At 41.8% G+C, this 27,738-nt stretch overlaps 1 protein-coding gene across 1 annotated transcript in view; it reads left to right on the top strand.

The window, feature by feature from the left end:
• The window catches only part of LOC118594076 (LIM domain containing preferred translocation partner in lipoma), a 606,198-nt gene that overhangs the window by 445,861 nt on the left and 132,599 nt on the right, over positions 1-27,738 (top strand). Inside the window, exon 9 of the mRNA XM_036203866.1 lies at positions 8,002-8,128. Coding sequence (XP_036059759.1) covers positions 8,002-8,128 — 127 coding nt within the window. The remainder of the gene's footprint in view (positions 1-8,001; positions 8,129-27,738) is intronic.

The raw sequence follows: 27,738 nt of genomic DNA on the forward strand, positions 1-27,738 counted from the left end.
TGCATTTACCAACATCAGTTTGTGAGACTTATAGATAAAAGTACTCATGGTTATTATGGAAATTGCAAAAACATTCTGTGGAGATCAGGAATACCACACTACCACACTGATAGAAAGGTCTTGGGTTACTGGAAAAATCAGTAAACAAGCATTCCCTTTCCTTTGTTAAGATCTACATTTCTTCCCTAGTAACTATAACAGCAATATTTAGTGGTATACATTGCTTCTTTTTATGAAGTTGATAAATTACTCTTCAGCTTATAGTTGAGAAAATCAGTAATAGAAAAGCAAAATCCTAGGGGAAGTTAAAAGATATAGGAACTCAAAGTGAGCTAGCCTAGACACTCTTGACATGGAGACTTTGAGTGCTAACTGTGGGGACTTAGAGCCATTTTGGCTGTTAGAGCATCCTAAAACCTTGATGTGCTAGCGCTGAAAAGGTTCCTCATGGATGCCCAGTCCTTCTCTTGGTTGCAGTAGCTTTTCAGCAAGCCCATCTTGCTAAAATATGGGTCCATCCGTCCTCTCCTGTGAAGACTTGGGTTTAAGAACCGTGCTTTAGAGACAGCCACACATGGCATGAGAACAGAACTGTGACAATGGAGAAGTCCTGGGTCCTCACTGGGAGGGGCAGGCAGGTCTCACTCTCCTGCCATGTGACTTCTCCATGGCCCCTTGCTGTCTGCAGCTGTAGCCTGAAACACAGCAGCTATCCCAGCATACCTTCTGTCCTTGGCCACAGGAGGTACTTCATCCCTTTATACGGTGAGGCATTGAGTGGGGTGGCACATTCAGGAAGACTCCAGAAGCAAAAGCAGCCGCAGGAAATTGCAGAGTACAAACTTGACACAGCTAAATGGTAATGGGGGGTGCTATCAGAAATATATATATATTTTCTGGCAGGCTTTCAGCTCTAAAATGGGGCTAATTCTACCTTTTGAAAAGAAGATAATTTCAATGTTTCTTTTCACAAGAACACAGAATTGAAGTCATTTCCCTTCTAAGAGGAGGAACCTCTTGTACATCATTACAAATGGACAAGGAAAAAAGAGTGTCTCTGCTACCCGAAATGATAGAGTATTCATTATCATGGAATCTTCCAGAAGATTTTGGCTGCTTTTTCCTGGTGTTTTATTTGCCTAGTAATACGTTTCTGGTGAGATTCAGACTTCGCAGTAAGTTCAAATAGATAAGAAATCAACCGCCGGTAAGGGTACTGGAGGAAGATGACCCCAAGCAAGGTCACTGTCAGTAAGTTGATAAGCTGCTGCAATGATGGTTATTGAGTGACCACTTCGCAACATGGATCCCCACAACATGGAGCTGCATTGCTGGAAGGAACCATTGCAGGGAGTGGGCATTGGCCTGAGAAACTCCATTGTTTGCATCTTAGTGAAGGCTCTTCATCATGTGTCCTCTTTCCTCAGAAAAGACACTGGGGCTGTGGTTGCCTGTACCTATAATCTACCACTTTTGAGGCCAAGGCTGGAGGGCAGTGGTTTTGAGGTCAGTTTGGGGTGCATAGAAAGGTTCAGGCCAGTGTGTCTACATAGCAACCAAACTCTGCCACCACCACCCCTACCACCCCTAAAAAGTGGGTGTTGGTGGAAAATTTCCTTCTCGGCCCAAGGGAAGGGCATGGGGGATAACGTGGTTAACTTTCAGAGCCTCTTGATTTCATAACCCAAGAGTAGTGAAAGTTCAGTAGGCTGCAGGAGCCCTGTGAGCTGCCCGCTGCTTACTCAGATTCAGAACACTGAATGAAGCTCGGGTGCTTCAGAGGATGCTGACAAGCGGTTCACGTCCTCTTATAATGGAAACCTCTGTATTAAGGAGGTTTCCACTGACTCAGTATGCGTTTATTTTTACAGACTACAGAATATCTCTAAACATAGTAATATGTGATTTCACTCTCAGAGCCAACAATGGCACCCGCTATGTTATGGTCACAAACGCATGATGAAATAAAATCAAGGAATCTTTGAGAGTATTATTTTATAAATGAAGAAACTGAGGCCCAGGAAGTGAAAATAATTCCATAAAGTTCTTTAGTCAAGTTATAGACAAGAAAAATATTAAAAAGGCTCCAAATGGTCAGATAGTTTTTAGCCATATAGTAACATGTTTATATCCTCTGGAAGAATGAATATACAAACCACTCTTGAGCATAATGAAATGTTACATGACTGTGCTGGGTGGAAGCTGCTGTTTGCTTTGTTATTAATATGGTGAAATGTTCTTGTTGAGCAAGGATTCGGTCCACTTGTATTTTCTTTGCAGAAACCACTTCTCATGACTACACAGCACCACCCATAATGCAAGAAAAACCTAGACTTGTATATGTACATTTGGCATCATAATATGTCTTTTCTAATGGCACATATCTGGGCAACGGTTTAGTAATGTGGACCAGAACATGTAGATAGTTGGATCTTTGATCTGAGGAAAATGTATTTAAGGGCAATAGACAAGTGCATACAGAGAGTAACAGCACTCAGTTCTTGTGACTTTCAGCGCTGTCTTTTGAAGGTATCCGTTTCCATTTTCCCTGGTGTAATAGTGTGGAGCAGCTTGCTCAGCCTGAGGGGTTGAGGCCTCCTCTTTGTCCAGGAACTGAAGGACTAAGCCTCCTCCTTCTTGTGCCTCTCATGGCAACATCTTTATTATTATTATTATTATTATTATTATTATTATTATTACCATTACTATTATTTCGGGTTGGTGTTTTTTTGTTTTTTTGTTTTTTTGTTTTTTTTGAGATAGGGTTTCTCTGTGTAGTTTTGGTGCCTGTCCTGGATCTCGCTCTGTAGACCATGCAGGTCTCAAACTCACAGAGATCCGTCTTGCTCTGCCTCCCGAGTGCTGGGATTAAAGGTGTGCGCGACGACCACCACCGGGCTCATGGCAACTTCTAACTGAAAGAAGGAATCACCAATGTTTCCTGTGTGCCCAGAGACAAGAAAGAAATCAAGAGTTAGCCAAACAAGTAAATATCAGACATTTAAAATTGTATTACTTACTAAATTGCCTACAAATACCCTGGGTGAAGTGTGTGTGTGTGTGTGTGTGTGTGTGTGTGTGTGTGTGTGTGTGTATGTATGTGCATGCATATGGGCGTAGAGGCCAGAGTACAACCTTGGGTGTCCTTACTAAAGAGCCATCCACGTTGTTTTGTGTTTGTTCTTTTTTTTATCATTTTATTTCCATTACCACAGCACACATGGTGAGGTCAGAGGACACCTACTGGAGTGTGGTGTGCCAAGGATACTCTCTAAGAGAGGAGCTTGGGAATGGGTACCTTTACCCTCTGAGCTACCTTGCTGAGGAGTAGGTGTTTGGAGTTTTGTTTTATTTTACATGCATTTCTTTGGAGGAGGGTGCAATGGTGCTCCTGTAGAGGTCAGAGAATAACTTGTCCGTGTGCTTTTCTCCCTCTGTTATGTGGGTCTTATGGATAGAATTCAGGTTATCGGAATTTGTAGCAAGTGCCTTTATCCCCTGAGCCCCACCTTGTTTGTATCTTTGTTTTGGTTGGTTGGTTTGTTGATGTTGTTGTTGTTGTAGCAGCTCACCAAGTGGGCTTGTCTCTGCCTGCCCAACCCTGGGATTACAAGCATTACACAATAATGACCTTTTTCAACAAGATCCTATGGACTGAATTAAAATCCGTATGGTTGAAAACCAAGTTGAACCATCCCTCCAGCCCTGATTGCATTTTACTAAGCTTTGTGATCTAAAAAAATCTCTGCTGTATTCATAACTTTAACAGAGGTAACCACCACTTGAAAATCTCCTAATCATTTCCTCTTTCCTCCAATGAAGACTTGGCATTGGCTGCCTTCTTCATTTGAGCTCTTCCCCTCTGACTTTTCCCATGTATTCTGTGTACATTGTTCTTGGACTCCATCCCTTTCTCCCTTCCTTCCTTCTTGCTCTTATGAAATATGATTTCTCTTCCAAGGACAAAGGCTCACATCTCCCAGCAGCCTTCTCCCGGCATGCTAGAACACTGGAATCATACCTGTATCTCACTGTTTACACTGTTTTGTGATCGTCTACTTTGGGTCCTTTTCTTCTATAGCTCCTAAGTTTTCAGAGGTAGAAACTCTTAATAATTTGACATGATCTTTGCAGTCCTTGGCACTTTAGGTTAAGAAAAGTTTGGAGTTGTCTGAAGTCTGACCCTGTGACAACTCAACCATGTGGCTCTTGTGCCTTCACTAAGTGATTCAGACATTTCAAAGAACATACATATTGGTGATTAATGTGCACATTTAAAAGAACGTCTTTGTTTTTATTTGTTTTGCGCTGAGCAGTAAGCCTTCACTCACATACATAAAAATCTTGGCTTATATAAGAGTAAACAGATATAAATCTAAATCACTATCTAATAACATAGCTAGAAGGGCTTGAAGACAATAGTGGGGGACCCTGAGAGGCATTGCTGTGTAGCAAATATACACCCAACTCAGTTCACCAGGGAGTCCAAGTTCTGCTGTTTCTCCACAGGGTTCTCCTGTCCACCACAGGGTTGCTCACTTACCCACTTGACCTCAATTTTCTTGTCCATAAAGCACGTTCACATGTCATACAGGGCCATGCTCTAAGCATTTGAGATTACTTATATGTGAAGCAGGCACCTTCAGGTTCGTGCAATCGAGGAATCATTGGATCATGGTGAATATTATACCACTGATGTTCACAGTTCTGAATGAAGAACCTAGAAAACAGTGGAAATCATCCCATCCCAGTGAGCCTTCATACATTGTAAATTGTATGTTTCTACCCTAAACTGTGCTATGAATTGCTCATTTGAAAATAAATAAGTTGGACATGGCTGTTCATTTTTCTTAAGATATCATGAGCCCTAATCTGTATTGCAAGGGGGAAATTATAGAGGCAATTCTCTGTCAGTGTGAAGGTAAAATACAAATTTCTTACAGGACTTAACTCGGTATCTAGGCTACCTTCCCTGGGGTGAAAACTAACTCTTACCTAAAGAATCTGTGGTTTCCCAGCATTCATCCCAGATGTGTTCCATATTATACACTGGGACAGGGGTGGGTAGGAGAGTCAGGTAGACAAAATTCAAAATACTGTGAGATCATCTAGATCCTTCCTCATGAGACATAACTCTCAATTAACAGTGCAGTGTGGTCCCCAATTAACTGTGGTTCCACTTGCGACTTGTCAGCTTTATGTTTTGTAAAAGTGGTCTCCATTCCGTAGAAAGCATGCAAAAGTGAGGTGGGGTTTTTTTTTTTTATTGTTTTTTGTTGTTGTTGTTTTATTTTAATCGCAAGCTAATGATGATATTTAGTATAATGTCCTCTCAAGATACTGTGCAATGGCACTGGGCTACAACTCCCATGGGGCCACATGTCACATGACAAAATAATGCTTATAGCACCTTGTTACTGCCATGACCAATGTATGAGGTGCATCGTGGGCTCCTTTGGCTTATGAGTTTATAATGTGTTTATAGGGACATATGAGCCTGCTAAGCCTGATAACATCAATGTACAAAAAGTAGAATTTAAATGGAAAAGAGCACTTCTAAACTCGGCAAGCAAAATAGGCAAGGATGTTTGAAGAATGGAAAGGGTGATACTTTTGAAAAACATCTGTGAAATACTGACAGAGTACTTTGAACTTAGTCTTCTTGAAATGTAAGTGCTAAGGGTAGACAGTTCTGCCTTAGTTTTGTGGGAGATGGATGTAGTTTCTTACCTCTTGTTTATTTAAAAAAAAAAATCAGATACATAGGCTAAGGCAGTGATAAATTGTGTCCTTTGGAAGCAGGATTATCATGTGCCCTTTAGTAACTGTTTAGTGAATTAAAACAGCTAGCATTAGTGCTGAGAGCAGTGACAGTTGGTACTTCTCCAGTACCTCTCTGTTGGAAGCCATGTGCCAAACGTAGTTGGGGAAGAGGTGCATGGGTACAAGTTGGGTTTCGATGCCACCATCATCTCGACTCAGCCTCTCCTTTTATTGAACACCTGAAGGACAGCAGTTACTCCTGTGCCATCTCTACTGTCTATTTGGGCCCCTGAAATAGAGAGCCCTTCTTCACAGTGCTCTGAAACTGTTCAGTCCTGTGTCCCCGAGGTGCAGATTGTCTCACTGCATCTCATCATGACTGAGGGGATGTGAGCTTACCCAAAGTTCATAGGCTTGCCAAAGAACTCCAAGTCAGGTCAGCTCTCTATTCCCATTCTTAGAGCTATCCGTGGTCTGTCTCCACCATAGGCTCCTGACTTACAGAGAAGCCCCGGATAGCTCAGTGTCACAGGACAGCTCCCAGTTGACGCTCCGTCTGTCCTCTTCTCTCAAAGGACCATTTGTAGTTGCTCCTACTCAGTCACACAAAGTTACTTCTCAGCTCTGACCTTCTGTTACTCTTGGAATCCTCCACTTGGCATGGATTATATAGAAACTTATTCCAGGAGTTTAGGAGTAAACAGCATATCTTTATCATTTGAAGTTATTGTGGTTTTAAAAAAAAAAGTCCCATTTCATGAATTTCAAAAGTAGCATTTACATAACATAAAATAAAGTCACCAGCTTTCTTACCCAGCCATGCACCCTGAACTTCAGAAATGACTGGTGTGATAAGATACATCCATGGCATTAATGTTATGGGGGGGGGACGGGGACAAGTGCCTTTGGTTGGATTTAAGGCCCTCTGCACAGTACAAAACAATGGCCAGGACTGTAAGTCTGTAAATAATATTATCATTTTACTCAATGGCCACAGTATTAAACTTTCCTCTAAAGCTACATCTCTCCGCCCATAGATTGCTATGGTTCTCAGATGTTAACAGTGGCATCTATTTGTGCAGTGGATAGTGGTTAACACAAAATTCACAGCTGGGGACAGTGGACAGGATAAATGACTATAGAGCAGTGGTTCTCAAAACTGGGAAAATAGTAAAAAAAAAAACAGAGAAAAGAGTAAAACACTATCAATGAAGTCTTATTCAGGTTGAAAAGGCCTAGCTTCTATGCCTTAGACATCACTCAACGAAGTAAAACTGCGTTAGGCATGATAATGTCTATAAAGAGATGTGTGCATTACAGGATTTTGTGCCTGATAAGTCCTTGGGCCAAGTGAAGATGTTGGGGGAATGAATACCCAGCTTTCAGCTTTGTAGGATTTACTCTTAAATGATTCTGAAGACAGAAACTCTCAGGAAACTGTTGCAAGAGTGTGTCCACACCAAGCAAGCAAACTCTGCATCCGTCTTCCTTCCCCTTGACAGTGACCAGTGCTATCCCTCGTGTCTAAACTGTTAATAACAGCATTTTTTATCTTTATAATTTCCTGGTTAAAGATATGGGGTGCTGTTGACAATGGTAAGTTGAAATGTAGGATAGGGAAATCTAGTGAGCTAGCTCCCTTAGGGGCCTATGGCATGAAAGCGTTGCTGAGCTTCCTTAACTGGAACATGATAGAAGTGTGTTCTGGCTTGGGCGTAGTGAAAGCTGTGGCATGCACATTTATCTGAACAGGAACACACAATGGCTGGGAGCTTTTTATTGTACCTGAGGTTTCTTCACTAGTTATAAGAAGTCTTATCTATTTTTTCTCTTTTCTCTGAATCCTCTCCTAGAGAGCTTCCTTTAGCCCCTGACAGTACTCTCTCTCCAGAGGATCTACCTTTATTGATGTGCCTGTAGACTTTTCTCTAGGCTGGATAGTCTTCATTGGTCATCTTCCTAATTACTACAATAATAATAACATGGCAACTACTTAGCAGTTATTGAAAAATTAGATTCCTTCTACTGGAAACACAGATTCTAAAGTATGAGAGACTCATCGAGAAAAGGCAAGTGAATAAAGTGGAAGGTCAAAGGTCAGACACTGGATAAGTAGTAAACCTTAGTGCCCGACACAGGTCTACAAATGGATGGACCTGTATTGTTTCCTCCCCAGTTAAGCAGATTGCTGTAGTGTATGTTTAGACCAAGTTTAAATGGTTATGTGTTTTCTTCCAGGCTGGACACCCTGGGCCTATGGGGGCTCCTTCTGTTCCCCCATCATTCCGTCCAGAAGATGAGCTGGAGCACCTGACCAAGAAGATGCTGTATGACATGGAAAATCCCCCTTCTGATGAGTACTTTGGTGAGTGGGGCCTGGAGCTGACTTTCAAATTAAATGTCGTGCCCCGTCTTCCCTACTGAGGAACGGGGTTATTATCAGCTGCCCTGCTGCAGTGTTTGCATCCACTGCAGAATAGGTAGTGTGCATGCATTTCTGACTGGACCCCCGTGGATAGGAATACAGTGAGCTTGTACTAAAAACTCAGCGGGTCTTAGAGTTATTTGATACACAAAATCAAGAAACACTTTGGACAATGTATTACCTTTGCCCGAGGCAAAGATAGATCATCTTTGTGCATATAACTCTAAATATTTATGAATAAAACCTGGAATCTGATATGACTTAACTGTTTTCTCAAGTCTTACCATGACTGAATTCAGGAGGAAAATATACTTTTCTGTTTGTCACTTCTTCCTTCTTTAAAACTGTGAGTAACTATGAACAGTTAGTGTTATCCTTCCCAGTCCATCAGCATAAGTGAGCAGTCTGTGTCATTTGTGAGCTGCTGTGGACACAGCTTGTCAAGGGAGCTGTAATGCAGAAGGGATGAGACAGACTCACAAGCGAGATGGTGAGTGTGTGGAGGAAAAGGCAGAGTCCTAGGAACTCCCGTGAACGCTGTGAGGAACCGGAAGTCACCCTTGAACCCAAACCTCTAAATCAATCTGAAATGTAGAGATTGTTGGCCATCTGATCTCATTTTTTTCCCATCCTTTTTTTTTTTTTTTTTTTTTTCAGAGCTGAGGACCAAACCCAGGGCCTTTGCACTTGCTAGGCAAGTGCTCTACCACTGAGCTAAATCCCCAAGCACCCCCCCCCATCTCATTTTTAAAAAACTGTTATTTTTGTAGCATGTAAGTAAGTTAATTCTGGGAAAATAAATTTCAAACAGCAACATATTAAAAACTGTGAAATAGGAGACAGAGTTTTATCATTACATTTAAGAGATACTAAGTTACCCCATTTGAGTTGGTATAATAGTTTCTAAGCATTCTTTCTTTACTGTGTGTTGGTCTCATCATCACATGCTTTCTGAGTTGGTTCTTGAAGGATTTGTAGAGAAACGTCATAGGGGTCACAGTAATGAGTAAAGGCGCCAGGCTTGAGAACTGAACAGGCTTTTGCATCCTTATGTACTTCCTATCCTCGTGATTTCTCTGATGTACAGTGAAAGGCAGACTGAGGCCACTGGCCCAAAGCTGAGAGTGTGTGGAGTTGGTGTTACTACTATATGAGAGGCATACACCTCCTGTACGCAGATGTCACTGTAATTTAGCTCAAAGGCTGTGAGGTGGGAATAAAGAGCTCGGATTCTGGAGCCAGGGAGATGGCTCAGCTGGTGTTCTGGTTTAATTTTCTGTTAGTGTGACAAGCGGCATGACCAAAAGCAATTTGGGAAGGAAATGGTTTATTTCCTTGTGCTCAATTACAGGCCATCATTGAAGGAAGTCAGGGCAAGAATTCAAGACAGAAACCATGGAGGAATGCTGCTTATTGGCTTGCTCCTGGGCTGGCAGCTGCCTTTCTTATACAAACCAAGCCTAGCTGCCTAGAGATGGCATCACCAATAGGGCTCTAAGTCCTTCTGTGTCTATTAGCAGTCAAGAAAATTACCCATTGTGACATACTGGCCACAAATGGGCACATAGTCCAATCTGATGGGAGGCAATTCTTCAGTGATGGTTCCTTCTTCCCTGGTGCATCAAGTTGACAAGATGACAACAGGTTAAAGGTGTGTGCCGCCAAGCCTGGTAACCATTTAATCCCTAAACTCACATCATGGAGCAGAACTGACTGCTGTAAGTTGTCCTCTGGCCCCCACACACAAGCTTACGGTGACTCACACATCTGCCAGGCCCATGCTCTGCACCTCTGCACACACTAAATAAGCAGCTAAATTTTAAAAAATAATTTTTAAATAAGTCTTATTCTGGACCCTGCTGTGCCCCTGACCAACCAAGTATTGCTAGCAGGTCCCTCTATTGCCTAAGCCGAGTTTCCCACCTTGGTGATTAAAGATGTGGAACAAGTGGTCCCCTTGCATTTCTTTCAACACCAGCAAATTCACTGTGGGAACGGCATCAAGCCAATGAAATAAAATGGTGAGGCTAAACATAAGATTATGGGAATTGGCACAAATGCATGGAAAATAGTAAGACAGAAACAGACAAAGGTATCTGCTTATATCACAGTATAGTGAAAGTTTATTGCACATTCTTCATTGTAATAGGAGAAGGGTGTATGTTAGAATCCACAATACACTGAAAAAATGTTAATGATTAAAAGTAAGCTGTCTATAATTACAATATATTAAAAGTGAAAAGCTAAATTCTGAGTGTGTGTGCTTCAGATATTGTGCACCAGTATGCAGTGATAAAGTAAACTGAGCAACTGTATCAATGGGTAAATGTTACACACTCAGAAAACAGATACACGTGATCTTAGAACTATCTCAGCTTAACTACATACCAGCTTAGAAAACTTGCGCAGACTGTTCCCTCAGCCTTCTCTGGTGCTGTTTCATCTACAGTGTGAATACAATAGCTACCTTATACTGTGATTGTGAGTAATGCATGAAATATTTATAGAGCACACTCAGCCAAGTTCTTGGCATGTAGAATATGTTCGATAATCAGAGTTCACCAAAGCTCCAGAGACATGCAGCTTATTTAAGAAAATAAGATATCCCTATTAAAAATCCATCAATAACACTTGATTTAAATTTAGGTTCTAGCAACAGTAAAAGGTGTGTCGCCAACAGTCAATGTAATCCCTGCCAAGTGGAGGTTGCTAACCTTGAGAGAGAACTGGGGAAGGTCTTGGTTTTACTGAGTGTTTATGATATGGCAGTTCTAGTTTATGAACTTCAGAAATTAGATTACTTTATCCTTATGCAAGAATGTAATCCTGCAAAGTAGATGTCACTATCATGTTCCCCCTTAGAGAATTAAGGTCCAGGAATGTTAAGTGTTTTGCCCAATATCAACAAATAATGGGCTGTAGAACTGGGTTTCAAGGTGTACACCAAGCCTATACCCTTGAACACCATGCCCTCAGATGGAGGGAATTAGATCATAAACTCAGGGAAGGAGTTTAGTGGGGAGATTGCCTTTGGAGAGATGTGTTATTGCAGCCAGAACACAAAGTGATATGTGATTTGATCTCCATGCAGCCACCATTCTGAGAAACTTCAGGAAAAGAAGGAATACCTAGAGGTAACAATAGAAAAGTCATTATGTAGTCATTAAGCTGTGAGCGAGTCTTTACACTTAGTGTACTTAAACTTTGGAAATAGGAAGACTCTAGAGAAGGGGGAAGATTTCTGATGAGGAAGCTTTTGACATGAAAAAGGAAAAATATAATTGAAGCCCCCATATGGAATTGACAAATATTAGGCAATGGGTTGGAGGAGTCAGTTGAGACAAGTCTTTAAAAGGTTTCTAAGCCGCGTCTGAGGCTTTTGAACTTCACCTTCTCTAACAAGTTGCCTGTTGAGATCTAGAGTGCCAAGGAGATGATTCCATGGAAAGTGCTCACAAGCACAGCCTCAGAGCCTAGTTGGAATGCCATCTTGGCTTATGTTGCCTAGCAACATAAAGTCAGGAGCGAAAGTACTTGTTACAGGCCTGCCTTGACCATCCACTCTTTAAACATGTCCCATCACCTTCTCTGCTGCACAGCAGCTGTGCCATCAATGTGTACAGACAGGAGCAGCCTAGGGATTTGAGTACAGATGTCTGGACAATGGTCCTGTGGGAGGGAAAGAAGAGAGGGTCCATATGCCCACCTGAAGACAGAAAGTGAAATAGCACTAGTTGGCCAACGGAAGTAGATCAGATTCTCACTTGCTCTCTACCCAGAAAGAGTTGAGAGGACCAGAAGGCATTTCAAGATTGGAAAACATTCTATTAACCATCTTACTACCCTTACTCCTTTGGCGCAAGGTCTTATCCCATGGAATTATCTGTTTGGTGGAAAACTAGAAGGGTGCCTTTACATTTGAAGGGAGCCTCAGCTCTAGTGGCAGATGCTTAGAGTGACCGAGGGGTAAAGAACTAGAAATGATTCTAACTTACAAAGAATTCAAAACTTAAAGAGAACTTTAAAATTAGATATTAAAGGATGGAGGGCAAATCACTAGAAAACTGAGTGGCTAGCATGGCTACTGAGCAGCTCGGGGGGCCTTACCCTTTTTGAGTTGTTTCCAAGGAAAATATAAAGGAAAAGTTGAGCTGTAAACCATCTTGGAATGGCTCTTTGAAGGTATCTGAGAGTTTTCTGTGTTGACTGAGATCACAGACTCCACGATTTCTATTTTCATCCTTTTTGAAGGCAGGGGCATCGGGATACGTCTCTGGTGCATTAGTGGGCTTTTTGGAGCCTAGTGCCTAAGGTGTGACACCTTGTGCAGCCTTGGTACAGCAAGGAGGGACTTGAACCTGCCTCAACTGAATGTACCAGGCTCTGCTGACTCCCCGTGGGAGACCTTGCCTTGGAGGAGGTGGGAATGGGGGGGGGGGGTGTGGGGGAAGAAGGCTGGGGGCCATGAAGATGGAACCTGTAGTGGGTATGTAAAATGAATAGAACATTTCTTTATAATAAAAAAAAGAAAAGAAACATAATTGCCTACGAGACAGTTCATGAGAGAGAGAAAGAGAGAGAAAGAGAGACTGTATGTAGCACAATTCCAATGACAGTCTTCCAGCTGAGCTGCTCATTGGACTGTAGACAAAACCGTTGGGTGCCCAATCTCAGAAAGTAGATGTTGTACTGGATCTGAGAGGAGACTGAAAATATCTGACAGTGTATGTTCAAGCATGCAATATAATTATCCTGGCATTGTTTATATGCTGTTGTCTTAATTTAAAAAAAAACCTGATGTGTGTGAATTTCAAAGTTGTTTCCCAGGCTATTTGAAGAATCGCTGTGCCTTCTGAGCAGTACAAGGTAAACTCATACATATCTAAGGGAATCTTGTACTTAACTCAGAGGATTGTTAGTAGAAGATAGTGAGAACTTTTGCATGGAAATGGGATTGTGATTGGAACCAGGCTTTCTTTTCTTTCCAAACGATGCTGGGACCAATTAGAAGACATAAGCAACAGCAGTATGAGGCCCTCATTAACCCCAAAGGAGGAATGATGGGAATGTACTGTCATTCCTGATGTCACCTGCTCACCACACTTAGTGCTAAACTCCTCTACTGAGATCAGATTGGAGGCCCAATGATGTTCATGACCCAAAACAGCCCTATAACAGAGAGGATCGGTTCCTCCCTGTGCTGCCTGGGTCACTCGGGGAGTGAGCACATCCACAAACTCACCTGAGATGCTTAGGACGCTGGCAACATGATGTAGGTGCATTTGAAATTTTGGAGGAAAGAAACCATAGGTCTAGCCTGACAACCACTGAACAATTGTCACGTGTGAAATGGACTTGGCCAACAGTAACACAGGCATGGGGTAGGAGAGTTGGAAATTCTCGTTTATGTATGGAGAACTGCTTTTTGAATCGACAAAACAAAAGCCTTGAGAAATGGAGGTGAAAATCTTCTCCCTGATGTTGAAGTTGGGGATGCACCCATATGCTGTGGTCACTATGTCTTTCCTCCAATGTCCAACTCTGACATTATGTGAATGAGTTATCTAAAGTCACCCTTAATAGAAGCACCTCCAAAATGAGCCCATCACATATAGTTTTAATCCCAGGACTTGGGAGGCAGAGGCAGGCAGATCTGAGTTCAAGGCCAGCCTGGTCTACAGGGTGAGTTCCAGGACAGCCAGGGCTACACAGTGACACTCTGTCTCAGGGGGAAAAGGTGTGGGTGTGTGTGTGTGTGTGTGTGTGTGTGTGTGTGTGTGTGTGTGTGTGTAAATTTAATGAGTCAAATTAAAGTTTTTAATGTTCATTTTAAAACACTTCCATGCTTCTTGTATCATCTGAGCTAAACAGCAGCCTGGGTAAGGGAACAATAAATTCATTTCCATCCATAGATGAGAAAACCCAGGAATCAGGTGATAATGAGCCTCCATGCTCTCCAGGACACTATGCTGCCCTCACTTGTCTGAGAGCCGACCAGGATGACCCTGGCGCAGACCTTCCCACTCCTGAGTCTCTCCTCTGCACTTTATGTCCTCTGACCACATTGCCAAGCTGGTCGTGGACCAGTTAGATCAGTTAACGTGCTGTTTGTGAGCTTTCAGATCTGTACAGAGAGCTGTGTGATTGCTTTGGAAACGGCTTAGCAGGTCTTGACTAAGGTGCAGGGGAGATTTGAACTTGATTGTCTTTATTGTTGTGTGACAAGAAAGTGATTTCCAAAGTGTCCCTGTTGATGACAGAATGTGGACCGACTCCAGGTGGGCAGCTTCCTTTAGTGAAGCTGGAGCCTCAGGCCTTGGGGATCTTGTTTTCACACAGACATAACCTAAGTAAGTAAAAACCTCAAAACCACAGCCTCGGAGGAAAAGTAGAAAATGGGTAGTTTAGAGAAAAGGTGGTATTGATTAGAGGGGAAAGTTAGGGCTTTTGGGTTCTCTTTCTTTTTTCTCTTTTTATAGTAGCCATGGGTCATGGGAGTGCAGTGTTTTTTAAGTTAGATATATTAGATATATTTCCTTTATGGTGGTAACTTCTTGTAAAGTATTTGCTCAAAGCAGTGAGTGTTTACAACACTAAATAAATAACCCCCAGTATTTTATGTCTTCCATCTTAGCACATGTTGTTTTTCAGTAAAGTCAGCCAGTGTGCTGTTAAACATTGATTTGGAACCCAAGATTTATAGTTTTACAAAGAATGTGGTCATAGAAGTTATGTAAGATAATTTTTCATTTTCTAGAAAATTAAAGCCCTAGTGATTCATTCAAGGACATACAACTGAAAGTTTTGAAACCTGTAGATACAATTTGTTTTCTGACTAAAGAGTAGAAATTGAGGGCTAGAGAGATGGCTAGGTGGGTCCCAATACCTGTCCTGTAAACATGAGGATCTAAGTTGGGATCCCTAGCATTCAAGTGAAATTCTGTTCCTAGCTTCATATGCCTTCACCCCAGTGCTGAGTGCGTATGTGAAGGAAGATGCAGGAGAATGGCTGGGGTTTGCTGTCCTACAGCCTACTCCAAAATAGCAAGCTCCAGTTTCAGTGCAAGATCTTATTCCAAGAGAGTAAGACAGAGAGATGTAAAAGAAGTCACTCAGCATTCTCTTCTGACCTTCATGTGTGCACCTGCACATTCATGTGTACACACACACACACACACACACACACACACACACACACACTTACACATACACCAAAAAAACAAAACCTAAAACTATTTTTTTTAATGTTTGATGGTGGAAAGGGGAACGGAGCTGTTACAGAGGTAAAGAAGTAAACTGGACTGGATATTTTTACAAACTAAGACCTGAATATACACCTTTCTTATCCTTAGGTAAGAATGCATTTTCCCTTAAAATTAATGAATATGTATATGTGTATATATACAGATATATGTATAGATATTTTTCCTGAGTGCCCTAATTTTCAAATACAAAATAAAGTTTTTCTGATTCTCTCTATTTAATATACATTCTTTTACATTTTTTGTGCATCTTCCTCACTAATGTATAGATATGAGTGAGGACGGTGTGGTTAGGTTACAGTGGTGCCCCCATCTCTGCTCCTGTGCTTAAAGGATTGACAACTCATAAATGAGAGTGATAAGCCAACAGTCACTAGAGTGGGAATATGCCATTCACGTATGTATTCGTCACCTTTAGAACCATAAAATGTTAACCATGGAAGGGATCTAAGCCTAGGAACCTGCTCATTTGAGAAGAAGATGAAATTAGTTCCCCAGGGTCACAAGTCATTTAGTGACAGAGCCATGAATTATAACCTAGATTTTTCATTCCTTTCTTGTTAATCATGTAAGGACACTGGAGAGTGTGTAAGTAGAGTAAGGTGTGGTTGCTACATTCTATGAGCTTAAAATTGGACTGACACCTTTGGACTTGATCTCCTTTCTGTATGTCTTCTGTGAAATTCAGGGCTAAATTGGTAGACAGAAAGGTTACGTAGTAGAGATTTTTTTTTAAAAAAATATTATATCATATTTTACTTTACGTTGTGTTTCCTCTATAACCTTTGGTTCCCAGGAGAGACTCTTGTCTCTGTAAATTCCTCCTGCTCTAAAAGAATTGGGTCAGAAGACAGGCTGTCAAATTGAAAGAAATATCATGTACCCATGTATACATAAGCTGTCTATAGCAACTGTTCTAGAAAGGACATCCTTAAGTAGTCCCCGCCAGTGCCTTGAACCACCCTCCACAAGTGCCATTTTATATGGACTTGATCCAAAGACAGACTCCTGCTCATGCACTTTTTTTTTACCAGCATCCACTTTATCAGAATTGTGAAGAAAGTAGAAAATATGCTCCTATTTCATAATTCAACATCCTTTGACCATAAACTGTGGAAGCAAACTTGAATTACAAAGAGAAAGTGCTGGTGGGCTGCACATTGAGTGCTGCATAAGAAAGTCTTGCTTCCTACATCATCCACTGTTTTGTATTGAGACAAGGGTAGAACTGAGTGCTAGAGCCACAAGTTCTAATTATGCATTTTCTGACCTTAACTCCTAGCCATGCTTCACAGAGAGCACAGCTGTCTTTCCCCTGCCCTCTGCCCTTCCTCCTGACAACCTGAAATTTCCCCTTGACTTTCTCTAAAAGCACACTGATGATTATCTCCTTGCGGACTTGGAAGTGACATCAGCATTGCTGGAAGACATAATTAATTTACCATCAGCAAAGCCACTGTTTGAACATCTGTAGAGTTAGACTTAGTAGGCATCTGTTGTGCTCTTCATTTAGCAGGTTCATTCATCTACAAATATTTATTGAGTGCCTACTAAACACCAATCATTGTACTGTGTACTGTGGGAGATAATGGAAATTAGGTACATTAGTGACCAAAAAAGGAGAGCCATTTGTTAAATCCTTTGCTACCAAAGGCTTTGATGTAGAACAAAGTTACAACTGACTGAGGAAAAGCCACTCTTTGCCAACAAATTCATGAAATTTTGCCGCAGCACTGAATAACCTATGCTACATAAAATTGTAATGAAGTCCATGGGAAAAAATCCTCATTCTCAGGGTAGGAAATGGTGTGCTGAGGTGTGAAGTGTTGGCAGAAGACACAGCTGACTGCCTATCAAGAATAAGCAGACAGTACCCAATGCCCCACTAGACACAAAGTCCCACAGACAGGTCTCAGTTGATGACATTGTCTCAGTTCTGTCCCTGACACGGACTGATGTCAGCAGTGTTGCTTTTAATTCTTCTATAGTTACTTCATCCTGCACAGCGCTGATCTCAGCCCTCATTGGGGTCTCTGTCAAGCCTTTCATTTGTATGCACCCTGTTCCCGGCTCTGTTCTTACCTGGCAGCGAACATCGTTCGTTAGACTTCAGTGCAAGCTCACAGAAGTATGGTCCAGGAATGTCTTGCTCAAGCAAACAATGAGGATGCAGTAGGCAGGAATCATGGGAACAGGTTTTAAGCCTCTGCTGGTTGGTCTTACAACCTTGGCAAAGGTAGACTGGAGCCCAGAAAGCATAGAGCTTGTGAACTACCCATTACTCATTCTGTATAGGGTGTGTTCATCACTTTTGTCATATTTCTAAGCTCTCCATTGCCATGTGTTTTCACTTATATCAATGAACTTTTAATCTACTTTGTTAATCATACATGTCATTAATATCCATAATTGACCTTATCCCAGGACTCTCCTAAATGCTGGCTAATAGCAGCAGCCATGATGCCTTAAACTCTTCAAGGTTCATTCACTTGAGTACTGTACAGCTCTGACCTCAGTCCTCATTTGTTTCTCTGACTCTAAACTTTAAATAAAGTTTGATATAATTTTTTTAAAAAATGAAGACAAACTCCTTATCTTTGTTATAGGCAGTAGAATGTGGTTCTGGTCTTGTCATCGAGTGTTTTAAGTCCTTTAGGGTGCCAGACTGTCCTGCTGTCCAACTGATCTATGACAACATGGTGGGCCAGTTTCTTTTCCACAGGTTCTATCTGCAGTGTTAGGAGGTTAAGCCACATGATCTGCTGACATCTTTAGAACTTCATGATTCCTTTGCTTCAAACACTTTTCATAGTTTGTTCTCTGTATGCTACTAAAATGTAGATGGCTTAGAAAATGGCCATTCTGTATAAAGTTACAACAGTGCTTGTCTCAGAGTCCCAGGGTAACACAAGTCAATTTCCAAGGCCATTTATGCTCTGTTTGGTGCTAACCCAATTCCCTGGGGTTTATAAGGAAGTTCACTGCATTGAAAGTTCAATGCCAAGTAATCAGATTAAAATAGGATTGTAGTCTATGACAAAGCATAGCATTGATGCCATACACTTTCTCTGCTTAAGGGTTTCTAGTGTTACTAATGGTGCTTGGCATATATAAGAGATACTAATATTGCTGACCATCAATGTGACATTGGTATTTAATGTAGATGATACAGAACAGTCATAAAAATGATCAAGTCATCGTTTGATGGACGACACAGTGGAATGAATACTTGAGTTGGAGTTAAGAAATTCAGCCTAAGTCTCTGTCTTTTTCTCTGTTACACTGCCGCCATTTGACTTTGGGGCTAGTCTTCAAACATTTTCTTATATGTCACTGAGAACCAGTGTGTTAGCAGTCTTCAGATTAGTTATTTTGCCAGGAGAACTAGTTTATCCAGGGACAGATTGAGACATGTAACTAGGCCTGGGCACGTGGCTAACAGTAGGATCCATTGCCTTGGATACATGAGGCTCTGGGTTCAGTCTCCCCACAAACACAGAGAGAAAGAGTGAAGGGAGAGGCTCTGTCATAGGAGTTTTTCATTTTCCTGAGCTTCAGTCATTTCACCTGTTTAAAAGGAGATCATTACCTCTAATCTATTCTCATGCTTATTTCCAGAATCAAATGAAATAAGCAAATGTGTAATGGTGTTCTGAACCATTAGTAGAAGACTCAAAAACTCAAGAGATGTTAGCACTGCCTCCCAGGGCTGCATTTGGTTTGATTTATGTCATTTATGATTAGCATATGATAATCTCTCTGATATTTTCATGAATTAATTCTTTGTGATTTTGTATAGTGTACCTTGTTATTGGAATATCATTAGAGGATCTAAGACGTGGGGTTTAGTCGTTCTGTGTGAGAAAGCAACCCCCAAGACACACCACAATGTTCTCATTTGCTGAGCAAACTACTCTTGCTTTTTAATGTGGAATGCAGAAAACTAATTGAACAAAAAGACAAAATGAATTTTTGACTCAGATGGTGCAAGATGAATCACAACCTCCTTTCTTATCTAAGATGTAAAGAAAAAAATAAAGCCAATGCTGTGCCACATGGCCTTACTGCTGGTGTCAGCATAATCAATACAGCCTGTTTTCAACAGAACAGAGAGTACATCTCTACCAAGCTGAGAATTGCAGGTAGTACAAAAACCTAGTTAGTTTTTTTCTTGGTCAATACTCTGATGAAAGGGTCTTTTATGTCTTCGGTTCAAGCATGCCAATCATAGGGTTTTGTTCCCATCAGCAAATGTTGCCTAAACTATTCAGAAATCCATCTTTGATCTCAACTGAGCGATTAGGGTAGAGATAGTTGGCTGTGTACTCTATGTATGGTCCCTATATCAGCTTGCCAGGAGGTCAGGACAGGGAATAGATTATCAGAACCTGCTTCCTGAGGCATAGCTTTCTTGGGTTTATTGAGGGGACTATTCAAAGTAAAATAGACTTTATCCTTCTTTATTCTAGAATCCAGATTTATGATCTAATCAATTAGCCTGTGGATATAATTTGAAATTATTCTTTATGAATTAAGAAGCACTTGAAAAACCTCCACCTTTTTTCTAATTGTTCTTTTTCATTTACAATTGTTGTCTGTCTCATCACAGTCCTGTGTGTGTGTGTGTGTGTGTGTGTCTGTGTGTCTGTGTGTGTCTGTGTCTGTCTATGTGTGTCTGTCTGTCTGTCTTTATCCCTACCATATTGTAAGATTCCCCAGTCAAGATGACAAATCTTTATGTTGCTGTTTCTTTTCTTCTTCATGGAACAAAATGAGACCTGGAACTGTGGTTTGAGGGTTTGTTTTCTTTTGTTTTGTTTCAGAAGTCCCTATGCCACTCCATCATTGGGTCTTTCGCTTGCAGTACAGGTTCTCTGGAGTAGTTTGATTCCAAAAGTTCCCACTATTGGTTCTGGTTAAAATGTGACTAGCATAAAGTGAGTGTGTACTCTATTTAGCAACTTAATATGTGTGGCTCATGTATCTTTACTGTGAATCTTTGATACTCTCCTTTTATAGATGATAAAGTGGAGGTATAAGAAAGTTAAAGAAGTTTCCTAAGGTGTAGCAATTATCATTGACTTTTGACCCCTGCATATACTGAGTCTATGACCAGAGTTGGCAGAAGAGAGACAAGACATAGTAAACCATGACATCTGTGCTAAAACCCTAGCCTGAGTCTCCAAATGTTACTTCTGGAGGACATTTCTTAGATGCTTTTGTCTCCTTTTATTGAATGGTCCCACCAGTGACCAAGCAGTAGGTGGGAATCCAGACATGCCATTACTCTCTTGCACTATACCAAATGTCTGCAGAGACAAAGAGTTAGCTGGCCTCTAATTGTGCCCAGCTGGACTACATGAACACCAAATAAATATTCAGTGTTAGGATTCTTCTTGTGAGTGGCACCTGAGATGTGTGTCCCCATTCCTTTACTCATCTTAGGCTTCTTGACTAAATCTGGTTATCTGTGGCTTTAGCAGTTTCCATGTTCAGGAACTACACATACTGTCTCAGTCCAGAGCTACCCTTTTTCACAAATGGCCATAGCTTGATTTTTAGCAGTCCATCACAGTGACATTTTCTAGGCTTGGGAGCCTTGGAAAAGCTGCTCCACTTCGCTGGCAACCTGGAAAAGAGAGAAGAAGGGAAAGGAATTCATCTTGAAAATAAGGTTACCCTGTTGACATGTCCTTAGGCAAAGAAGTTCAATGCAATAGCTAGCAATTGGCTCGCTCAGTCGGAAGTTGATGCTATTTTAGGTCATCAGCAGGAGTGTCAATGTATCTGTGAATTTTGGCATTTTGTTTCATTAAGGTGGTTCAGGAAGCCAGACACTGATTAACTGATTATTCAACTTGGTTCCCACTCCTAATTTTGGATGTGTGGTGTCTTCAGGCAGCTGTTGTGACACTCTGCTTCTAAAGAAAACTTTGCTTGTGCCTCTAAAGTAATTCTGGGAACAGTTTACCCCACATCCTGCTCTCCTGGATTCTCTGCATCTCTGGTGACAGATGCCATGGAGATACAGTTGCTTCTGGATCCTGGCATTTCTAGAAAGTATCAGGTATGTACTGCCAGTGGCCATTCAAACTGCCTACATTCTCACTGGTGCACTGGGCTCAGGGTGGACTTTCTCTTGGAGATTACATAAGAAGATGCCCATGAAAGAAATGGCCTCATCACTGAAGTAATTTTGAAGGGAAAAGAACCACAGGATGTATATGGGTAAGACTAGGAAAATTCTAGACTCTGCTGGTAAGAAACTGGAGTCTGATTTTATATTTAAGTGTGCTTTAAGTAGGAAGGAAGGATGATGATGTCTAGTTCAGAGGTGTTCCTTGTCCATTTATTTATTCATTGAATGGTTTTTGTAGACCTACTGTGTGCCAAGCATATTCACTAACCATGGGTCTAAACACTGAGGACAGAAATGCCTACAGAAAAGAAACAAACAAACAAACCTTGTATGACAAATACATTACTAGAGATGGCTGAGACTATGGAAAGAAAACTGTTTCCTGGGATTGAAAGGGCAGGAAAGATTTAGCTGTTCTAGATGATGGTGGATCTAAGTAATAACTGAATTGTCCAGGTAACCCATGAAGTCAAGGACATTGCCATCAGTTGAATAGGAGGAAGGGAAGGGGACCAAGGGAGAGTTACCAAAAGTGCAGTAGCAATAGAGAAAGGTGTCTGGGAAAGAGAGCTGAGACTAGAAGACTGGCCAGCATCTAGATCTGAAGGCCTTTGTGTTTGTTTCCCGCTACCATTTACAGTCCTGAGCACCGATAAAGGGTTTAAATAAGGGAAGGCTGGGATATTGATTAGGAGTCATTCTGGATCCTGTTGTAGGGAGAGCTGTGGAACAGGAGACATCAGGTGCTTGGAGATAGGACTGTGTTTCATTTGCACTAATCCAAAAGAAACAAGAGGCTGAGGCAAGGCAGGCACATTTTAATAATGTTGAGGGAGCAGAGAGGGCATCTGGGCAAGGAGAAGGGGCAGGTTAAGGCTTACTCCTAAGCTTCTGTCTTGGGTAGGAAATGATATCATTAAGTGAGAAAACAAGTTTAGTAGTGGTCCTGCTGTGAGCCCACTAAGATCTTCCCTGTTGGGAAATAGTGTAACTTCCGTTCATCTGTACTTATTGAGCACCTGCTGTATGCACTCACCCATCATCATGCATTGTTGCAACCACAAGGTAAAAAGCAGACAGAATGCTTCAGCTCTGAGGCTTACATTCTAATGAGGGAGAACAATAATACATGAATGAACATTGAGAATGACAGACTAGAGCCCCGGTTCTCAACCTCCATGATGCTCTGACCCTTTAATACAGTTCTTCATGTTGTGGTGACCTGCAGCCATAAAAAGATTTCAGCCACTACTTCATAACTGTTTTCTGCTGTTATGAATAGTAATGTAAATATCTGTGTTTTCTAATCGTCTAAAGCGACCCTTGAGAGAGGGGTCGTGACCCACAGGTTGAGAGCCCCTGTTGTAGAGTCTCATAGCAAGCAGGAAAAGGATGATGGCACACAGAACAGATGAGGGTGAGTCAGGGTAGCCTTGAGGTCTCTATAGTGAGATCTGCTATGTCCAGTTTCTCTTTTGTTACTGTTATTGCTTTTGTTGTCTTATCAATTGTTTGACTCCCCTAAAACAGGAAAATAGGCACTGTAAACATTTATAATTCCATTTATCTCTGTGTAGTAATCTATGTTGCCAATATAATATATGCCAGGAAAAAAAAAAAAAAGAGGAGAAGAAAATCCCTCACATACTAATTCTCATTATTCTAAAAGCTAGAGTTTTGATTTAAAAGTCACACAAAAGAACCCAAGGTTTAATCCAGATCCCTTTCCAACGGTGTCCAGTTTGACATGACAAAGTGCCTGTGTCATCATCTCTAAATGTGTTGGGCTGCTTTTTTAGCTCTTCTGGGCATGTGTGGCCCAGGGGACACAGTTTATAGTAGGTTGGTAGAGAAATCTGAGCACAGTGAGGAAGTCATTGTTTCCAAGGCATGTCTAACTCGGAGGCTTCTGGAAACTTGTGTGGGTAGGGTCCCTCCTCATGCAGCATATCAGAGAGACCCAAAACGCGGCATCTGGGTCAAGGATTGCGTCTCTCCTCTGCCACAGTGACCTTGAACAAACTAGCTACTCCCTAATACTACTGTACTTTCTTTGACACTGGTTATATAAGGAATGTAAAACCAAGAGTATTGGAACGGGAAGCATCCTGAGTTTCCTGGTGTCACCCAAGGGAACAACTCCCATGAGACAAAACTGTGTGCATCTATACATCCTTAGATCCATACCCACTGACAAAATTCAGCTGACTGTGGCATATTCTTAGGTCTAATGGAATTGAAAACTAGGTTGAGAGTTACTGATGGAGTTTAGTCTTGTCTTGTCATAGACCTAAAAGGAGAAACACATTGGTGGTGGCTTTCAGAAGGTCCTCTGTGACACGTCTGCACAAGGAACCCTAGTGCTCTGACATCTACCGCTTGTCAATTTTCATTTTTATTTCACAAAACTTTATTTCTGGAATGCATGCTGTCTTGCTTCATGGTTGTGGTGGAACATAAGCCAGCAGGCAGGGATGTTGGATTTGCCTGGGATCCCATGACAGATCAGTAGGGAAGGGAGGATGTGCTCACAACTTTATGCTAGTACTCACCTGGTCACTAGCCACAGCTCATCAGCACATTCTCATAGTGGCAGGTCCGTGGGCTGCACAGCTTTTTGTGTATCTGTTTTCAATTTCTCTTCCTTTGATAACTGCACAAATAACAGCGATGGTGAAACCTAACAGAATTAATCTCCTAGACTGTCATTTCTCTGTTTTAGTGAGTCAGTGTGTTTGGTAATGACACAGGAGATTAGAAGATTGCGCGGTGTGCTTCAGTGGATGTTTATGGAAAAACCCACTGTTTTGTCCATCACAGTTTGTGTGGAGTGAATGAGAGTTGCTACATAGAATATCTAGGCTGGAAAGAAAATAAATAAATTTGGAAGTCTTACAGACTATCACAGGTTACACACACACACCAAAAAAAAAAAAAAATGTGTAATAATTCTTCCCCTGTGAGATAGATAAACATGATAAAGCAATTAGATATATAGCTAGAGAATGTCTTGGAACATGGAAAATATTAATAGGCAAATGGGTGATACTTGAGCTAATTAAGGAAAGATGAACACCCCCCCCCCCCATAGAAAGGTGAAGAAAGGCATGGCATAGTGAAGGATTCGGTAGAGAGACAGACAATCGTAGAAGGTGGGGAACAGTGTCACTCTGTTCCAGTGGTGATAGCAGAAAGCCCCTGGCACTAATGCAGTGAAAGGAGAGACAGTCTGGGGCCAGCGGTCCCAGGAGGGGACAGCCATGTCTGTTGCCACATGGTACTGCTAAGGGTCTGGTCAGGATGACTTCATAAAGCACCTCCTGGTGGAGAGCAGAGACCTGCCAGGTGAGAAGAAAATGATAATGCTCTCTTGTTTGCATGCTTCAAAACAGGAAGTGCCTAGGTACAGCATTTCAAATCAAGTCAGTCATGCTTTACCTGCCCTTAGATTTTAGCATGTCAGCAGTGCTAAAGGGTTACCACCGTGTGAAGATTCCACCAACTTCAGCAGAAAGAGGGTCCCCCAGTCTTCACAAGTGTAAATGTGTGTACATCTAGACATGAATGTTACGCCAAGTTGCAACACCGAAGCAAGCTGTCGGAAAACCCTTGCATGTATCTTCTTACGTCTGGCTTCTGGTTGCTCTTCTTTGTTTCGGCCCTGCTGCCCACTAAAGCGTTTGTCTGTGTTTCCAATGGAGAGGACCTGGGAAGCCATCTCCAAATGTGTGTGTCTGTCTGAAATAAAATGACGCTAAAGAAAAGTAATAGCTTCAGCCACAGCTGCAGTGTGGAAGCACCCAGCTAAAATGTGACCTTTTCACTTCCTGTGGAATCCTTGCTTCCTTTTTGTATTGCTTATTTATCAGGTGCTTAGTGGTCCTGGATTGAGTCAATTATCCCAAGAGATACCTTGATACCACAGTCCCCGTTTATTCACAGTTTTATTTAATACACTTTCAGTTACCTAGAATATACCGTGGCCTACATATGTGATGTGGAAAATTCTAGAAATTAAACAAATCATAAGTTTTGAATTACATGCCGTTCTGAAGAATGTGATAAAGGCTGATGCTGTCCTTCTTCATCACATTTGGGACATGAACCCTTCCTTGGGCCTTTTGTCCCACACCTCACATGGCACCTCTTGCTTAACCACTTGGTAGCATGTTTGACACCAGACAGACTGTTGCACTGTTAGAGAACACATGTTCAGTAACCCTTATTCCATTTAGTAGCAGCCCCTGAACAAAAACAGAGGTGCTGCTAATTCAGACATGCCAAACAGGCTGGCAGGTGCTTCCTTTATGTGCAAGGCGAAACTGCTCTTGTTAATAGGCGAAAGGGGAAAAACCCAAATGCTGAGGCTGCTAAACTCTGCAGAAAAACAAATCTTAGTATCCATGAAAATGTGAAGAAAAGAATTCATGCTAGTTTTTCTACCTTACCTTAAATTACGCAAGTTATGATCACAATGAGTAACAACCCACTAAATTACATGATTCTGTACTATCTGTGGTTAGGGTCGTCCAATGGCGCTTGTGGAATATATTTCCCAAGGTGAAAAGGAGCATGGACCAGAGAAACATGAAAGATGATACCTAAATAATTGATAAGAACATGTGATTGAACTTATCTGTAACCTTGGTTCCCCCCACTTTTTAAAAAACTTCTTTATTTTTGAGAATTCCATACATGTATACAATGCAATATGATCATTTCTGCCCCCCCATTTCCCTCTGCCAAATCCTTGTATACACTCCTACTTCACTATCAAGCTCCCTTCCAACTTCCTCCCCCGCTCCTCTCCCTCTCTCTCGTCAGTGCTGCCATATATACACAGATGTGGGGCCATCCTTTGGAGTATGAGAAACCAACCAGCATCTGTGTCCTCCATAAAGACCAGTAGCTGGTAGGTATAGCATGGAGCCTGGAGAAAGATGGGCTACATGATCTCCAGATCTCCTTTCCACAGGGACATTGGAAGGGGAGCGCATCACAGTAACGTAGCTTAGGCCTTCTCCCTTCTTCAGTTGGCTTGATAAATAAATGGAAGAGGAAGGTTATCAATGGTGACACTTGTATTGGTGTTCGGTTATGGGGCCTATGTTAGTTTCCTATTCATGTAGTAAATTGCTACACATGTGGGGGCTAGAACAACGTGTTTGTTATCTTACTACTCCATGGGTCAGAACTCAAGGTATTATTAGGAAACGGCATGGCTTTCTTCAGTCTGAGGGAGTAATCCTGTTTGCCCTTTCTTCTCCCTGGAGGCTTCTCACAGCCCCCAGCATGGCATTTCTGATCATTTTCCTCTAGTTACACTTTCCTGTGGCGACATCTTTGGAAGACTGCAGTTTCGAAGGCACTGTGGAATTAGATTGGGTCCACCTGGATCACCTCAGCTACACTCCCCCTTAAAATTGTCAACACATCTGCCCAATCCCTAGGAACATAACCTAGGTGTCAAGCATTAAGACAAGGTCATCTGCACCTGGGGCCTGGGGGCCTGGCGAGGATCACTGCATCCACTTCCATCAGTTATTGGATTAGAGTTCTAGCACCACAGTTAGGGTGTTTGGCCATCCGATCACCAGACTAGGCCAGGTGGAGCTCCAGGAGTCCAATAGTCAAGAAAGAGGAGGGATTGTAAGAGCGTGAATTGTTGAAACCAAGATTGGAAAAAGCACAGGAACAAATAGCCAAACTAATGGAAACACATGAACTATGAACCAAAAGCTGAGGAGCCCCCAACTGGATCAGGCCATCTGGATAAGTAAGACAGTTGATTAGCTTGAACTGTTTGGGAGGCACCCAGGCAGTGGGACCCGGACCTGTCCTTAGTGCATGAGCTGGCTGTTTGGAACCTGGGGCTTATGTGGGGACACTTTGCTCAGCCTGGAAGGAGGGGACTGGACCTGCCTGTACTGAATCTACCATGTTGAGCTGAATTCCCAGGGGAGTATTTGCCCTGGAGGAGATGGGAATTGGGGGCGGGGACAGGACAGGGGAACCTATGGCTGATATGTAAAATAAAATTAAATTTAAAAGTAAAGATAAAAAAATAAATAAAAGGAAAAAAAAGACAAGGTCATCTCTTAGGGGATTTATGCTTCTGCGGTGGCCTTCCAGTAAATAACTCAGTGACC

Source organism: Onychomys torridus, chromosome 12, assembly GCF_903995425.1.
Source record: "Onychomys torridus chromosome 12, mOncTor1.1, whole genome shotgun sequence".
NCBI classification, from domain to species: Eukaryota; Metazoa; Chordata; class Mammalia; order Rodentia; family Cricetidae; genus Onychomys; species Onychomys torridus.